The sequence below is a fragment of the Ogataea polymorpha genome (genome assembly GCF_001664045.1).
Source record: "Ogataea polymorpha strain NCYC 495 leu1.1 chromosome Unknown OGAPOscaffold_6, whole genome shotgun sequence".
In the NCBI taxonomy this organism is placed as follows: domain Eukaryota; kingdom Fungi; phylum Ascomycota; class Pichiomycetes; order Pichiales; family Pichiaceae; genus Ogataea; species Ogataea polymorpha.
The window spans coordinates 302,647-319,210 of NW_017264703.1; the positions used below are offsets into that span (position 1 = coordinate 302,647).

The following is a 16,564-nucleotide window of genomic DNA, read 5'->3' on the forward strand; positions in this document are numbered from 1 at the left end:
ACCTTTTTCCAAAGGTCGATTTCCAGCACACTGAGAAATTCGCGTGCCAAATTAATTTGTCGCGTTTTATACTGCACGCGTAATGTTGGAAGGAAAATTCGAAGAGGCCTCGTTGCTGAAAAAAGTACGTATCTGACCCGTTCGCCGCTAACACGCCAGGTGATCGAATCCATCAAGGACTCCGTCAAACTCTGTAACTTCAACTGCTCCCAGAGCAAGGGCATCACGGTCCAGGCGATCGACGACTCGAGAGTGCTGCTGATCGCCCTCAAGATCGACTCGGGCTCGTTCCAGGAGTTCCGCTGCGACAGAGACCTCGTCCTGGGTCTGGACCTGGAGTCGCTGTCCAAAATCCTCAAACAGGGCAATAACGAGGACTACCTCACCATCATTGCAGAGGACTCACCAGACTCGCTGCTGGTGGTGTTTGAGGACAAGAAAAAGGACAGAATCTCCGAGTTCTCACTCAAGCTGATGGACATCGACTCCGACGTGCTCACCATCGACGACATGGAGCACGATTGCTCGATCACGATGCCTGCGTACGAGTTTGCCAAGATCGCCAGAGACATGAAGACGCTGAGCGAGTCGCTGCAAATCATAATCACCAAGGACTCGGTCAAGTTCAACGCAGAGGGCCAGATCGGCTCTGGGTCGATTATTTTGAAGCCCCACACAGACATGGAAAAGCCAGACGAGAGCATCAAGATCGAGCTCAACCAGCCGGTCGTCCTCACGTTTGGCGCCAAGTACCTCAACGACATCGTCAAGGCCACGGCGCTGTCGTCCACCGTCACCATCAAGCTCACAGACAAGGCCCCAGCTCTGTTTGAGTATAGACTGCCGAGCGGATACCTGAGATACTACTTGGCTCCAAAGTTCGACGACGAAGACTGATTAGTAGGATTATAATTGAATTGCTAGCTCTATCATTAGTACTCGGACTCGGGCGCGTTCTCCAGCGGTGGCAGAAACGTCGATCGCACGCTGCTCTTCTCTGTCACAGGCAGTATCAGCCGGAACGCGTCGTGCTTGTTCAGATAGTAGCGGAACAGCCGTTTCACGCGTAGAAACCCAAAGTTCTCGTACAACCGCAGCGCGGCTTTGTTCACCACCTCTGTCTCCAAAATGATTTCGTCGCAGTGGTAGCTTTCGATCATCGAGTCCACGCTCTGCGAGATTAGCTCCTTGGCGATTCCGCGGCCACGATACTCGTTGTCCACCGCCAACATCCCAATATACCCACGTATCCTGGCGTGTCTGTGCGGCTCGACCTTTGAGATGATGCATCCAATGACCCTGCCCTTGTGCTTGGCCATGATCGTCAGATTGGGCCAGTTGTTGAGGAAAAACCTGTACACGTAGATCGAGTACGGCTCGCTCAGATGCTCGTCCACCAGCCGCCTGACCTGCTCTATGTTTGCGTCGATCGTCTCCCGCCCCAATCTGTCCACATCCAGACTGAGCGGCTCATACTCTATCTCGGACATAAATAGTTTATTTTATTTATTTTATTTTATTTATTTCCCCATTTTACCCTCTCTTCTGACTGATCGTATCGCTTAAAGGGCAAATATACCCGTCTTTCTGCCCAGCAATGAATATCTCCATCATCCAGAACAACAACCCGCTCTCGATGATGTCGTCTGTTTACCGGCAGAACCAGTCGCAGGACACAAATCTGCCCTCTGCGCTGACGATATACAATTCGCTCACGGGGGCCAAAGTGGTGGCCAGTGCGTACCAGTTCCACAACCTGGAGGCTTTGAAACAATTCATTGGTATGTCCTTCAATGTGGCCACAGAAAACCTGTTTTTGCTCACGCCGTTCGGCATCAAGCTCAAGTTCTCCATGATTGTGCACGAAGAAATAAGTGAGATCTACGTGTTTGATAGGCGCTACTTCAACGTCAATAACATTGAGGCCTCGGGCAATATGGACAACGTCAACGATCTGCTTGCGGAACTGAACCAAACAGACTTCATCAACATGATTAAACCGCTAGCTTCGCCCTTGCTGTCCGAGGAGCTGTCGGTGTTTGTGGAGAAGCTGACGCTGGTTCTGGAGAACACGACACAGATCAAGGCGGTGGATATCAACCTGAACATGCTGCGGATGCTGCTCAACTCGCTCAAACGCAACTCTGGCTGGGCGTCCGCCCTGCTGTCGGATTTCAAAAAAACAGTGGCCTTCGACGAGTGCACGCCCGAGGACAACGACCTCGAGACCATTCTGACGTCGCTGAACGTGCTTATACAGTACGTGGGACTGGTATTCAAAACGCTTGAAAAGAAGTTCAACGATTCCATCGACGCCCTGGTGCTGCTGCAGTCCAACAGTCTTGTAGACCAATGGCGGGACCAGTACGCATTGCTCAAACGCATACCTTTTGAGTTCAAGAGTGGGTCTTCCAATGTCCCGGAAAAACTGTTTTTGAGCCAGTTGGTGAACGAGTCGCATCTCGACAAGTGTGCAGAGGAGTCGCGCAGACTCAACAAAAGCATGAACGAGAGACTGGTCATGCTTCGCAGCAAAATCGAAGCAGACGTCATCAAGCCCCGCCAGGAGCTTTTACAGGAATATAATGGCTATATGTCGCAGTACATAAGGCCAGAAACGGATGCCACCCAGAAAACACAGAAAATACAGGATTGCAAACGCATTCTTGCAGAACTGGAAGTGCATGTCAGCAAGCTAATCCAGTCTTCTTCTTCCCTGCCTTCTTTTGAGGAATTAATCACCACAGCAAGTCAGACGTCCACGACATTATCTGCTTCTTCTATTGCAAACATCAAAAAGCTTACGCAGCTCTATAAATACCAGGAGTCCGAGCTTGTGCCCTATATATTTCAGCTTGCCAACAACTTGTACGACATACAGATCAACAAGCTGAATGCCCGAAAAGAGCTACAAACAAAGCTTATTTGCTCTACCTTGATCAACATCACCAAGATCCAGCTCAATATTATGAGACTGTCTACCGTCCTAAATACAGAGGTGGCTAAAAACATCGCATCCATCAAGGAGAACGAGCTGCAGCTGTCTGTTGTTTCTGACCTGCCGCTTATGTTTGGCATTTTTGTCATAGCCAACCTCAACAATCTGAAATTCGGTATATCTCTGAACAACATTGTCAAGAAGGCTAACGAGATCTTTGAGATGCTGCGGTTCATGGAATCACGCAACCGTGCAAAATGGCTCAAAGAATTTTTGGCTAGCAGTGGAGCTGATAAGGTTGAGTTTCTGCACTTGGACGAGGAGGCCCGCGAGCGTTTTATCAACGAAAACATGCTCTCGTATAAACTTGAGCAGGTGGATGCTATTCGTTCGAAAAAATCTCCTTCACCAGTCGACCACCCTGCAAGTCCTGTAAGCGGCCAAGAAAAACATTATCTGACCTCGATTAACAGGCTGCTGCATAACATCAATGGTTTCCCGGCACCGCGTCCAACGGCGACAGAATTGCCGAAACAGAGGGAAACCAACATTATGACGAACCTGGCCAGAAATATCTCAGTCAAAAGCATTGTGTCGTATATCAACACTCTCAGGAAAGAAGGCATTGATCTCAATATTGTGAACAGGTTGGAAGAGTGTCTCAAGGATTTTGGTATCACGTATGGTGCGATCGAGAGAAAAGCCATTGAAACCGAAGACGGCGAGGAGATCGTTGTGAAAGGAAAGAACGCCGGAGACTTGGGCACGTTTGACGTTAACGATGTGAACTACATGCGTTTATTCAAGAAATTCATCAAGAGTTTTGAGTCTGAAGGAATTGTGATCAACATAAATGTGAACCAGCAGGATTCTGTGTCCAACGATGAGCTGATTAAGGGCTACGAACGCAGAATCAGAAAGCTCGAGAATGTTTTGCATACCCGGAATTTCCAGCAGTTTAACGAGCAATGGTCTCGTCACAGGCCAGTGCATACGCTCCCAAATCCTGTGAGCAGGCGCCAATCGGATATGAGCCAAGAGCCTGCTGTGCATGAGAATACTATATTGTTCAACGAGAACGTTGTTTTGGGACGCAAGACAATCGATCTGCCTCCGAGCCATTACGGAGAGCGGATCGAGCGTCTTGAGAAAGAGAACGAGAGGTACAGAGGCGAGATTGAGGAGCTTAAGAAAGGAACTGATCTTGCAGAGCTCGATCGATTAAAAAAAGAGATTGAGGATCTGCAGAAGGCCGATATGGAGAAAGACAAGCGGTTGGCAGCCTTGGAAGAGGAGAACAAGAATTTGAAAGAGTCGAACGAAGAGCTCACGAATTCGAACAAGGAACTGGTCAACATGTGCGAGGAGCTGAAGAGCATGAAGTCCGACCTTTTGGAAAACATGACGCAGAAAGAAAGCGAGTTTGGTAAGGAGGCCAAAGTAAACCAGCAGGAAATTAATGAGCTGAAATTGAGGATCGAAGAGCTGGAAGAAGATGAGTCTAACCTTGTCAATGTTAACAAGACGCTAAATGAAAGACTGGCAATCAAAGACGGACTTCTTTGCCAGTTGTATGAGCTTGTGCAAGGAGCATACGGCAAGCTGAACCAAATGAGCGGCGAGATTTTCAGCAACCTGACAAGGGTATGTCTTTTGCTGGAGTCTATAGGACTGTTGTTAATCCGCGAGACGCCCTCGTTCGACAACCATCCTGGAACGCTGACCATCAAGCGTGTGAAGGGCCTACGCAGTCGCAAAAGACAAATCAAGCAGGCTAGCGACTCGACGCACAACGGTAATTTGCAAAACGACACGTTCGAGGACTCTGAGCATATCGATAACGCGCTGATGGAGGTTGTGTCGAGCGAGGTTGTGCCGGAAGCAGAGCAGTATCTCCATTGGGTTGACACGAACGTGCTGAACTACACGATTTCGTCGGATCTGGGCATCGAGGACGAGATTGAGCACAAGAAAAACGAGAGCTCGCTAATTGACATGAGTCTGTGCGAGGAGAGCTCGATCGAGAAGAAGGTGAAGAAGCTGCTGGCCAATTACGAGAGCTTCAACGTGGAGCAAGGGTTCCAGAACTTTTTGCGGTTCAACCATGTTGACAACGAGCTTGTGATTGAACGGGTGTTCCGGCGGTTCAGCGACGTGGAAACGCTGGCGAGAAAGTTGCAAAAAGACAAGACACAGCAGAAACAGGAGCTCAAGATGCTCACTGCCGAGCTGGACGGCAAGATTGCGTTCCGGAACTTCAAAGTTGGCGATTTGGTTCTATTTCTCAAGACGCTTACTCCGGCCAACGAGGAGCTCGGCGGCGGCGACGAGCAGCCTTGGGCCGCGTTCAACGTGGGGTGTCCGAACTATTACCTCAAGAACACCAAGGGCGAGGGCTACATTGAACTGAGCGACCGGGATTGGCTGGTGGGGCGGGTGTCGAAAATTGAGCCACGCCAGGTCACCGAGCAGAACTTCCACAGCAAGACGGAAAACCCGTTCCGGCTGGCCAAGTCGGTGGTGTGGTATTATGTTGAGGCACGTGAGGTGAAGGAATGACGAGCTTACGAATTACGAATTTGGGGGGGGGCATGGCTAGTTGCGGCGAGCAACGGATATGTACGGTTATTAACGGGAAAAGGTTTTCAACGGTAACACCGGCAGCTGCGAAGCTATATAAGCTGCCCTCCGCCGGGCTGTAGTGTGCGCAAATGGCTCCTGTTTTGCAAAGCGACGCCCGCAGCGGGCAATACCACCAGGTGGTGAACTCAATTAATTCCGACTACATCACCATCTCAGAATATATTTTACTGCGCATCTACCAGCTGGGGATCAGATCGATTTTTGGTGTTCCGGGCGACTTCAACCTCAACTTTCTGGAGCATCTGTACGATATCAATGGGCTGGAGTGGATCGGCTGTTGCAACGAGCTTAACGCGGCGTATGCCTGTGACGGCTACGCAAAGACGTGCGAGAAGATGGCTGTGCTGGTGTCGACGTTTGGCGTTGGCGAACTTTCTGCGCTTGCTGGCGTGGCTGGAATGTACTCCGAATACTCTCCGCTGCTGCATTTGGTAGGCACGTCTGCCACGCTGCTGAAAAACACCGACAAAAAATTCCACCATTTGCTGAGTGGTAGCAGGACGTATGAGGCTCCAGACCACTATTTGTACGAGAAAGTGGCCGCCAATTTCAGCTGTGCCCAGGGTTCTATCGATTTGGACGCTGACAAGGCTTGTGCCACTGTCGACAGAGTTCTCAGAGAGATCCACCAGTGTCTGCGGCCAGGGTATCTGTTTTTGCCGTGCGATCTGACGGAAATGAAAGTTCCCACCTCGCGGCTGTACGAGCCGCTGATTGTGGACTATGTTCCGCAAATCAGCAACCGCTCAACTGCAGTGGTGGAAGCCATTCTGCAAAAGATCTACAGCAGCCAGAACCCGGCCCTTTTAGTGGACTATTTTATTTCGCGGTGCAAGATGACCAACACGCTGGCAAAACTGCTTTCCAAGCTGGGCGGCCGGGTCAACGTCTACGACACGCTCATGGGCAAGGGCCTTGTAGACGAAAGCCACACCTGGTTTGTGGGCACGTACCAAGGTGCGTTGGGCAACGGCGACGTGGCGCGCGCGATCGAGGAGAGCGATCTGGTGCTACGAATTGGAGCGTTTGACGTCGAGATGAACAACGGCGCATTTTCGGCAAAATTGCAGGACACCAATGTTGTTTCGCTCTCCATTGACAGCGTCTCCATTTGCGGAGAGCTGGTCACAGACGTCAGCATGAGAGACGTGTTTGAGATGCTTGTGGAACAGCTGGACGTGGAGCGCGTGGCCCGGAGCAGGAAATACGAGATTTCGCCGCCTTTGAGACCAACAGGCAACGAGCCGCTCACCATGAACGACCTCAGAACGCATCTTGAGCAGTCTCTCACGCCAGACGACGTGCTAATCGTCGACACCGGCTCGTTTATGTGGGCCACAGGAACCATCAAGCTGCACAGGGCCAAGTTCATCAACCAGTTCCTGTGGGCGGCTATCGGATACGCCATTCCGGCCACTTTAGGTGCATGTATCGCCAAGCGCGACTCGGGCTCTCCAGGCCGCGTTATCACTGTCGAGGGAGACGGAGCAGCAGAGATGACTCTGCAAGAAATCGCCTCGCTGGTGCGCTACAATGTTGACCCTGTGCTTTATCTGCTTAACAACGACGGATACACGATTGAACGTGTGATCCAGGGCCCAAACCGGTCGTACAATGACATTGCTACCAAATGGCAGTGGACGGAGATGGTGCGGTGTTTTGGAGGCGGAAAAGTCGGGCAACAAATTGCCAACCGGTCACAGCTGTCACAGCTGTCTTTTGGCGCAGGCCTGCAGCTTTTCGAGCTGCTGCTGCCGAAGTTCGACGTGCCGGAGGAACTGACAGACATGCTAGCTAGAGGAAAATGCTAACATTGTGGCTTATGTAATCCAGAAAAATAATTGGAGTTAGATAGATTAATAATAGCCTCCATGAGCAGGCTGGACCGTCTTTGACCGCCCATGAATACTGAACACGGCTGCGACCTCGAAAAGAAGTTGTCGTCTACACACTATTTGGCGCCCCCACAGCAGTCTCCGCGGCCAACGCCCGGCCCACCGCCCGAGGGAGGGCTGCGCGCATGGCTGGCTCTGTGCTCTGGAGCTACAGTCATGGCGCTCTCGTTCGGCATGGTCAACTCTTTTGGCGTGTACCAGAGCTACTATGAGAACAAGTACCCCCACATCAGCTCAAATACGCTTTCGATCATTGGGTCTCTGCAGGGCTGTCTCACGTTTGCAACAGCACTGCCGTCGACTGTGGGGATGTACTATTTAGGGCCGCAGGTTATGGTGGGGGCTGGCGGGCTCGTTTGCATACTGTCGTACATGTTTCTGTCGATCACGACGGCTCCGTGGCAGATTTTCGTGGTGCAAGGCCTGATGTTCGGGGTGGGGTCTGGACTCATGTACGTGCACTGTGCTGGAGTGGTGTTCCAGTACTTCCACCGGCGCAAAGCTATTGCGTCCGGGCTGATCACCGCAGGGGCCAGTATGGCGGGCGTGTACTGGCCGATCGGTGTGCGCGGCCTCATCAACAAAGTGGGGTTTGCGTGGGGGAACAGAGTAATCGGGTTTCTGTACATCCCGATGGTGGCCTTTGCAACCATAAATCTGCGGCCTAGAGTGCGTCCGCCGCCGCGCAAGCCGGGCCAGAATGTGCTGCGTATCAACTTCCGAGTGGTGCTGAACTGGCGTTTCCAGGTCCTCAACATCTCGTTCGCGGTGGCCATTTTGGGGCTCTTCCCCGGCCTGTTCTACGTGGACCTGTTTTGCCAGCGGCTGGGCGTGGCACAGCCGATCCAGGACTACAACGTTGCCATTGTCAATGCGGCGACGCTCCTGGCGCGCGTCTCGTGCGGGTACATCGGCGACAAGCTCGGCAGATTCAACATAATGATCCCCACGCTCGTGATCAGCGGCGTGCTACCACTGGCGCTGTGGATGCCGGCACGCTCGTCGGCGGCGACGCTGGCGTTCTGCATTACGTGGGGGTTTTCTACGGGCCCGTTTGTGAGCTTGGCTCCGGCCATTGTGGGCCAACTGTTTGCAGACGAGCTGCCGTCGTATCTCGGTGTCTTTTTCCCGACAGCAGCGGTGGGCGTACTTGTGGGGCCCATAATTGCGGGAACATTCATCCCGCCGGGACACGTAGACAACGTGAAAGGCTTTGACAAGCTGTGCGTCTTTGTGGGCGCGCTCTTTCTCGCGACAGCCGCATCGCTGTCGGTGCTGCGTTTCGTCTACCAGCGCAGGCTGCTCGCGAAAATGTAAAAAAAAAATTACGTAAGATAAATTCGCTGGACATGGAAAAAAAAATATTCAAACCTTGTTTCTTCTATTCGCCATGCAAGCCCCTGTTGTGTTTATGAACACGGCTGCGCAGAGACAGACCGGTCGCGAGGCCCAGATCCAGAATATCACCGCGGCAAAGGCCGTTGCGGATATCATCCGGACGTGTTTGGGCCCGAAGGCCATGCTTAAGATGCTGCTGGATCCGATGGGAGGCATTGTGCTGACCAACGACGGGCACGCGATTTTGCGGGAGATCGACGTGGCGCACCCGGCAGCCAAGTCCATGATTGAGCTGAGCCGCACGCAGGACGAAGAGGTCGGCGACGGCACCACGTCGGTGATCATTCTTGCGGGCGAGATTCTTGCACAGACGTTCCCATACATAGAGAAAAACATCCATCCTGTGGTGATCATCCAGGCGTTGAAGCAGGCATTGAAGGACGCGCTGGAGATCATCCACGAGACAAGCATTCCTGTGGACCTGGAAAACGAGGCTGCGATGGTGAAGTTGATCAGCGCAGCCATTGGCACCAAGTACGTGGCCAAATGGTCGCAGCTGATGTGTCAGTTGGCGCTGAAGGCGGTGAAGACGGTACTTGTTCAGGAGGGCGAGCACAAGGAGATCGATATCAAGCGGTATGTGCGTGTGGAGAAGATTCCTGGAGGCGAGATCGAGGACTCTGTTGTGTTGGACGGCGTGCTGCTGAACAAGGACGTGGTCCATCCAAAAATGAAGCGTGTGATTGAGAAGCCGCGCGTGGTGCTGCTGGACTGTCCGCTGGAGTACAAGAAGGGCGAGAGTCAGACAAACGTCGAGATCACCAAGGAGGAGGACTGGGCCAGACTGTTGCAGATCGAGGAGGAGCAGGTGAAGCTGATGTGTGAGCAGATTCTGGCTGTGAATCCGGATCTGGTGATCACCGAAAAGGGCGTCTCGGACCTGGCACAGCACTATCTGCTGAAAGGCGGCTGTTCCGTGCTGAGAAGAGTGAAAAAGAGTGACAACAACAGAATAGCAAGATGCACGGGAGCCACGATCGTGAACCGCGTGGAGGACCTGAAGGAGTCCGACGTTGGCTTGAAATGCGGTCTGTTCGAGGTGAAGCTGATTGGAGACGAGTATTTCTCGTTCTTGGTCAAATGTCAGGAACCAAGGGCCTGCACGGTGATGCTGCGTGGCCCGTCCAAAGACATTTTGAACGAGATCGAGAGAAATCTGCAGGACGCAATGGCGGTGACGAGAAACGTGTTTTTCGAGCCGTCCCTTGCCCCGGGCGGAGGTGCCACCGAGATGGCCGTCAGCGTCGGGCTTGCCGAGCGCGTCAAGAAAATCGAGGGTGTGCAGCAATGGCCGTACCAGGCGGTTGCAGACGCGTTTGAGGTGATTCCAAGAACGTTGATCCAGAACTGCGGAGGCAACCCGATCAGAGTGCTCTCCCAGCTGAGAGCCAAGCACGCCAACGGCGAACACACGTGGGGAATCGACGGCGAAAGTGGCAAGATTGTCGACATGAACGAGTACGGCATCTGGGAGCCCGAGGTCATCAAGCAGCAGAGTGCTAAGACCTCCATCGAGAGCGCCAGCATGCTGCTCCGCGTCGACGACATTGTGTCTGGGGTCAGAAAGGAGACCTGACGGTGCACGGGTGTGTGTGTATAATTTATATCTCGAAAAATAAGACAAAACAACTAAATCCGATCGCTCTGTGTGCCAGTACAAGATGTCGATATTTTCCGATGATGTCTTGCTGACGCGCTCCCGAAGCAACAGCGAGTCGCAGTTCAAGTCTACGCGCGCGGAAAAGCGTCTGGGCCGGCTGTTCAAGCCTCCGTCCACCACGAGCTCGACTCCCAAACAGGGCCCCTCGAACACCAACAGCTCCACAGCCAGCGTAGGGTCGTCGGTGCCGTCTGCGAGCGGCAAGGGCGAGCCCAAGCAGCTGGCACTGGAGGATCTGAAATACCATGTTGGGCGAAATCTGCGCAGCATGAGCCAGAGTGCCATTCCTACCACCTCGTCGGTGACGGGGCAAAATGGCGGGCTGTCGGCGTCGGCTCTACCCAGAAAGCCGTCTCTGGCATCGCAAACAGCCGGCACGGACGGCAAGCTGACCACGTTGCGCGAGGTTCACGGCTCGGCGGCCTCAGAACGGCTGGTCTTTTCTGACACCATGAAAATAGCACACAAAGTGCGATTTGTCTACTCCGAGTTTACGAGCGTGCTAAAAAACCTGGGGATCTCTATCAACACGTCAACAAACTCGTTCAACAACTTTGTGAGTCTGTACGACTTTGTCAACCGACGTGCCAACGATACAGACAGGGAAGCCATCCAGGAGAGTCTTCGCTCGCAGCTGGCGACGCAGCTGGTTGAACTGTTGAAGGATCTGCGCAAGATAGTGGACCATCTCACGTTTCCGAGCCACATGGTGGCGTCGCTGAGCACGGAAACGATCAGAATGGCGTACTTTTCGCTGTTTTCGCTGCTGGTGGAGCTGACAGGTATCTGCAAAATTCTCGATCCGTCGTTCACACCTCGGACACAGCAGAAAACCTCGCGTCCCGCCCAACTTGCGGCTGCTCCGCTGGCGCCCCAGAAGCTGCGCACACAGCCACCCAAGATTAATAGGGCGCCGCCTCCGAATCCGCAGCACGCTCAAACAATTCCTGTACCTCAGCGTCAGCCATCCGTGCATCGCCAGCCGCTCAAGATCGACACGAATCTGCCGGCGGTGCCGCGGCAGGACTCGGAGCTGAGTGCTATCAGCAACATCGAGTCAACGACAGACAACGAGAAGCTATACGAAATCATCAGCTTCACGACACAGGCGGCCCACGCTGTGTTCACCCAGCTCAACGATGCGCTGGCCAAGAGCGCCATCAGCACCGCACAAAACACACAGAACTCGCAAGTCTCGCAGGACGGCGGCCCAGACACCCAGGATCTACCCAACATCGCGCAAAAGGTCAAGGAGCTCACGACATACTGCATGAGCTCGATGGAGCAGACCAAACGGATCAAGACGGTGCTCAATCAGACGCGCAGCGCGCAGCGGCTCGACGAGGACCAGCAAAAGAGACTCTACGAGGAAACAAACCTGTTTCTCAAGTCGATCATCAGCTTTTTGGCAGCCACAAAGGGTGCGTTGCAGGACATGCCAGCGCTGAACGAGGTGCGTGGGGCACTCTCGAACCTTACGCGAGCCACCAAAGAGCTGACGATCCGTCTCGAAACAAGCGTGCTCAAGCAGTCGGTCACCAACGCCACGGACCAGCCGCCTCTCTCATCGATCCCGTCGGTCGCCAACTTCCAAAACGGCCATTTTGGCCAGGAAGCCACCGCCCGCACAGTTCCGTCACCGCTCCAGTCGGAAAAGGAGGACTCGATGCAGCAGCACGTGAAGAGTCTCCAGACGAGTGGCCTCGAGCATGTGGCGCAGCTGCCGGTCACGACGCCGCTCGTGGCGTCCATTGGGCCCACTGCCGCTTCTGTCGTGCTGCCGGTAGCCTCGCCGATGGGTGTGAACGTCAACCCGCCCGAGTACAACCCGTTTGATAAGTTGAGCGACGCCGACGCGAAGCGTGTTACGTAAGGCGGACGGAAGAGATTACGAAATTCAGGCTGGAAATTATTTTCGTGAATAAGCGAACATGAGTGTGGAGATCAAGGGCAGCACTGGCTACGGTCTTATGTCGCTGACATGGCGGCCGCAGCCTGTTTCATATGAACAGGCATTTGCCACGATCAATAACGCCCTTTCGGACGGCATTGAGTTCTTCAACGCGGGCGAGTTCTACGGCAATCTGCCTAACGATAAGCACGCCAATCTGGAGCTTTTGCGGGCCTATTTTGCCAAATACCCTGAGTCGCGTTCCAAGATGGTTGTCTCCGTGAAGGGGTGCGTTGACCTTCCGAATCCGCCGGACAACTCGCCTGAGAACATTGCCAAGTCCATCCGCAATATTGCCTCGTATTTTCCGGACGGGATGTTTGATATTTTTGAGCCGGCAAGACAGGACGGCAAGCATCCTATCGAAGAGGTGGTGAGAAGCATTGTTCCTTTTATTGAACAGGGCGTTGTCCGCGGAATTTCCCTAAGCGAGGTGTCTGCCACCACTGTTCGTCGCGCTGCCAAATTGTTCCCAATTTCGTGCGTGGAGGTAGAGTTTTCACTCTGGTCGCGCGACATTCTGAGCAACGGTGTGATGGACGCGTGCAGGGACTTGGGAATACCTGTGATTGCGTACTCGCCGCTCGGCAGGGGCTATCTGACCGGCCAGATAAAATCGGTGGACGACATTCCCGAAGGCGATTTTCGGCGGACGTTGGACCGGTTCTCGTCGCAGGAGGTTCTGGAGAACAACATGAGCGTGGTCAAATTGGTGGAGGAGCTTGCAAGGCAGAAAAAGTGCACTTTGGCGCAGATCGCGCTGGCGTGGATCCGCAAGCACAACGAGTTCCCTGAAAAATACGCCAGGGTGATCCCGATCCCGTCCTCGTCAACGCCAGCGAGAAACCACGAGAACAACACGGAGATCCCACTCACAGATGCCGAATTTGCGGCCCTGAACGAGCAACTCGACAAGATCGAAATCAGGGGCGGTAGATACAATGCGCATGCGGCGGACTATCTCGAAAAATAAATGAATACCATTTATTTATCTGCGTACTTACTAAAACAGTCTCTCGTACGGGGATTTAAACCGGCTTAGCAACCGGCTGTGCCAACTGGTTCGCTTGCTGTCGATGACGTCCATTTTTTCGACGTCCATCGACGAAAGAACCTGGTCGTCGGCCCATTCAACACGCTCCTCTGCAACACGTATGTTGTCCAACACGGGCATCTTCCAGCTCTTGAGACGGAGCGAGTTGAAAACAACGCTCACAGAAGAACACGCCATCGCTGCCGATGCAATCATCGGGTTCATTGTGAGGCCGCAAGGAATTATTAAAAGGCCCATCGCAATTGGGAGCATAATCAGATTGTACACCACGGCCAGAACAAAGTTCACCTTAATGCTGCGGAACGTGCGCTGCGAGATGTCCAGGGCGGCAAGAATTCCTGCGGTGCCGTCCTTGCGACCGTACTCCTGCAACGCGATGCCGTCGTCGTCGTCGTCCGGCTGCACAGAGGAGAGCAGCACCACGTCTGCAGCCTCAATGGCTATATCGGTGCCCGTGGCAATAGTCATGCCCAAGTCTGCCTGGATGAGCGCCGGCGCATCGTTGATGCCGTCGCCGACAAATGCAACCTTGAGGCCGTGTTTTTGCATCTGGTCCACCACGCGCAGCTTGTCGTCAGGCTGGGCCTGCGCAAAAACGTTCATCAGCGGGATACCCACGGCCTGGGCAACGGCACGTGCAGTCTGCACGTTGTCCCCCGTCACCATGGCAACGGCAAAGCCTCGGTCGATCAGCGCAGAAACGGTGCCGGAAGCGTCGGACTTGACCGTGTCGGCCAGCTCGACGTAGCCAATGTACTTGTCGTTGACAAGAATGTGCGAGAACGTGGAGATGTGCGGGTTGTTGAGGCGCGTGCAGCAGTCGAGAAAGTCGGCCAGGTTGTCGATTTTTCTCTCCTTCATCAGCTGGTCGTTTCCTATAGCAACATTATAGTCCTGACCGTCCAGCCTAGTCTGGGCCTCCAATCCAAGACCCACAATGTTGTGCACCTTGGTGACCTCGACTGCAAGTAGCGAGGTGCGAGCAGAGGCTCCCAAAACCAGTGCTTTTCCAACAGGGTGCTCACTATCGTGCTCTATGGCATGAACTATGCTCCAGACCAGTTTCTCGTCCATGTCACCGATAAAGTGGTAGTTCGACACGCGCATCTTGCCTGTCGTGATGGTGCCTGTCTTGTCGAATACGACACAGTTGATGCCGCTCGCTTTTTCCAGTATGTCAGCACCCTTGATCAAAATTCCGTTCGTGGCCCCAACGCCGGTACCAACCATCACCGCCGTCGGCGCGGCCAGTCCGAGCGCACACGGACAGGCCACAACGACGACAGATATTGCGATTTGCAAGATTCTGGAGAAAACAACGTTCCCGGTGTCGCTGTCGACGAAATACGCCGGCACTTTGTCGGCAGGCAGGCAGAATATGTAGACGCACCAGAAAATAAAGGTGAGCAGCGATAGTACCAAGATTGTAATGACAAACTTGCCGGCAATCACGTCGGCAAATTTCTGGACCGGCGCCTTGGTGATCTGGGCGTCTCTCACAAGCTTGACGATCTGCGACAGGTGCGTCTTCTCGCCAATCACTTCGACACGCATGTACAAGGGCGACGCGACGTTGATGGATCCGCCGTACAGCTTGGAGCCAATTCTTTTCACCACGGGAAGGCTTTCTCCCGTCAAAAGCGCCTCGTCGACCTCTGAGGACCCGTAGATACACTCGCCGTCGGCAGGCACTTTTCCACCGGGATGGAGCACCACCACGTCGTTTTTCTGGAGCAGGTCGGTGCTTATCTCTTTCTGGGGTGAGTTGAGGTCGTCAGGGTTTTCGAGAATCGTGCACATGGATGGTGTCAGGGACAAAAGCTTCGAAAGAGCAGTAGACGTGTTGCCCTTGGCCTTGGATTCTATCCATTTGCCGAGAGAGACAAATATGAAGAGCATGGCAGAAGTGTCGAACATGACGGAAGCGGGCTTTTGAGAATCATGGAAAATGGCGTTCAGAATGGAGCATGTCGAGTAGACGTAGACAGTGGTGGTGGAAACACATATTAGGAGGTCCATGGTACCGTTGCGATGCCGGATGGCCTTGTACGAGTTGATGTAGAACCGTCGAGCAAGCCAGAATTGTATGTATGAGCCAAGACAAAACTCGAGCAGCGTCTCGAGAAAGAGGCCGTGATACAGCACTATGGGTGTCCAATGGACGTGCAGTATCATGGCCATCAGCGGCCATATGTGGTGGCGGAAGAAGATCGGGAACCCAAAGGCCACCATTTTCAGAAACGTCTGTCGCCAGTAGGCCACGTCGCGGACCTTCAGCAGCAGATCGAGCTGCGATGCGGAATCCAAGTTCGAGTTCAGGATAGCGTCAAATCCGCAGTCCTCTATCACCTCCATGATCTTTCTTATGCCTGTGCGATTCGTGTCGTAAACAATCCGAGCTTCTTCGGTGGCCAGCGCCACTTGACAGCTGACGACGCCGTCCAGTTTCATCACCGCGTTCTCGATCGAGTTCGAGCAGTTCGAACAAGTCATTCCGTAGATTTTCAGCGCCAGCGACTCGTTGTCGTTGATCGCCTGCTCGTTCTTTGTCTCCAACAGATTGGCCTCAAACCCGCAGTCTTCCACGGCCTCGCACAGCCTGCTAGCCTCGCACGTATGTGTCACAGTCGCCTGCTCGGTCAGAAGCGAAACCTGCACAGCCTGGACTCCGTCCACCTTTTTCAGTGCGTCCGTCACGGCGTTGACACAAGAACTGCACGTCATGCCTCCAATGGTGATATATGACGTGCGCATTTCTGTGGCCGCGTCCTCCGACGCAATCACTCTCGCTCCAAAGCCTATATCCTCGACGGCGTGCTGGAGAGCCGATGCCGGGACGGCGTGCGAGTGCTCGACCAGAGCCTCCTCCGTAATCAGTGCCACCTGGACGGCCTCGACGCCGTCTATCTGCCGCAGGCAATCCTCAACCGCAGCCGTGCAGGCCGAGCACGTCATTCCATCGATGTGCAAAGAGGTGCGCAGACTCATGGCAAAAAATTTGTTATTTCCGAACAAGGAGAATAAA

The 16,564-nt window shown here is 53.6% G+C and overlaps 9 protein-coding genes across 9 annotated transcripts; 7 read left to right on the forward strand and 2 right to left on the reverse strand.

Moving 5' to 3' along the window:
- The first annotated feature begins 63 nt into the window (after positions 1-63).
- OGAPODRAFT_89992 (uncharacterized protein) lies at positions 64-1,471 on the forward strand. The gene is made up of 2 exons (XM_018356952.1): positions 64-124; positions 160-1,471. Exons 1-2 carry the CDS (start codon positions 83-85, stop codon positions 895-897), a joined length of 780 nt encoding a protein of 259 aa, XP_018209194.1. The 5' UTR covers positions 64-82; the 3' UTR covers positions 898-1,471.
- On the forward strand, positions 64-5,588 carry OGAPODRAFT_95296 (uncharacterized protein). The gene is made up of 2 exons (XM_018357718.1): positions 64-124; positions 160-5,588. The coding sequence occupies exon 2, from the start codon at positions 1,598-1,600 to the stop codon at positions 5,495-5,497; it is 3,900 nt and encodes a 1,299-aa protein (XP_018209193.1). The 5' UTR covers positions 64-124; positions 160-1,597; the 3' UTR covers positions 5,498-5,588.
- OGAPODRAFT_51179 (uncharacterized protein) lies at positions 933-1,490 on the reverse strand (the record flags this gene model as incomplete). The annotated part of the gene is made up of 1 exon (XM_018355694.1): positions 933-1,490. One exon carries the CDS (start codon positions 1,488-1,490, stop codon positions 933-935), a length of 558 nt encoding a protein of 185 aa, XP_018209195.1.
- Positions 5,589-5,649: 61 nt separating the features above from the next.
- OGAPODRAFT_95297 (uncharacterized protein) lies at positions 5,650-7,422 on the forward strand (the record flags this gene model as incomplete). Its single annotated transcript, XM_018357719.1, has 1 exon — positions 5,650-7,422. The coding sequence occupies one exon, from the start codon at positions 5,650-5,652 to the stop codon at positions 7,390-7,392; it is 1,743 nt and encodes a 580-aa protein (XP_018209196.1). The 3' UTR covers positions 7,393-7,422.
- A 145-nt stretch (positions 7,423-7,567) lies between these two features.
- Positions 7,568-8,820, forward strand: OGAPODRAFT_90001 (uncharacterized protein). Its single transcript, XM_018356953.1, has one exon. It carries the CDS (start codon positions 7,633-7,635, stop codon positions 8,791-8,793), a length of 1,161 nt encoding a protein of 386 aa, XP_018209197.1. The 5' UTR covers positions 7,568-7,632; the 3' UTR covers positions 8,794-8,820.
- A 60-nt stretch (positions 8,821-8,880) lies between these two features.
- On the forward strand, positions 8,881-10,508 carry OGAPODRAFT_17124 (uncharacterized protein). The gene has a single exon (XM_018354904.1). It carries the CDS (start codon positions 8,888-8,890, stop codon positions 10,448-10,450), a length of 1,563 nt encoding a protein of 520 aa, XP_018209198.1. The 5' UTR covers positions 8,881-8,887; the 3' UTR covers positions 10,451-10,508.
- A 27-nt stretch (positions 10,509-10,535) lies between these two features.
- OGAPODRAFT_95300 (uncharacterized protein) lies at positions 10,536-16,508 on the forward strand (the record flags this gene model as incomplete). The annotated part of the gene is made up of 1 exon (XM_018357720.1): positions 10,536-16,508. The coding sequence occupies one exon, from the start codon at positions 10,536-10,538 to the stop codon at positions 12,405-12,407; it is 1,872 nt and encodes a 623-aa protein (XP_018209199.1). The 3' UTR covers positions 12,408-16,508.
- OGAPODRAFT_17125 (uncharacterized protein) lies at positions 10,580-16,508 on the reverse strand. The gene has a single exon (XM_018354905.1). The coding sequence runs from the start codon at positions 16,492-16,494 to the stop codon at positions 13,489-13,491; it is 3,006 nt and encodes a 1,001-aa protein (XP_018209200.1). The 5' UTR covers positions 16,495-16,508; the 3' UTR covers positions 10,580-13,488.
- On the forward strand, positions 12,466-13,458 carry OGAPODRAFT_51028 (uncharacterized protein; the record flags this gene model as incomplete). The annotated part of the gene is made up of 1 exon (XM_018355686.1): positions 12,466-13,458. The coding sequence occupies one exon, from the start codon at positions 12,466-12,468 to the stop codon at positions 13,456-13,458; it is 993 nt and encodes a 330-aa protein (XP_018209201.1).
- Positions 16,509-16,564: the final 56 nt, after the last annotated feature.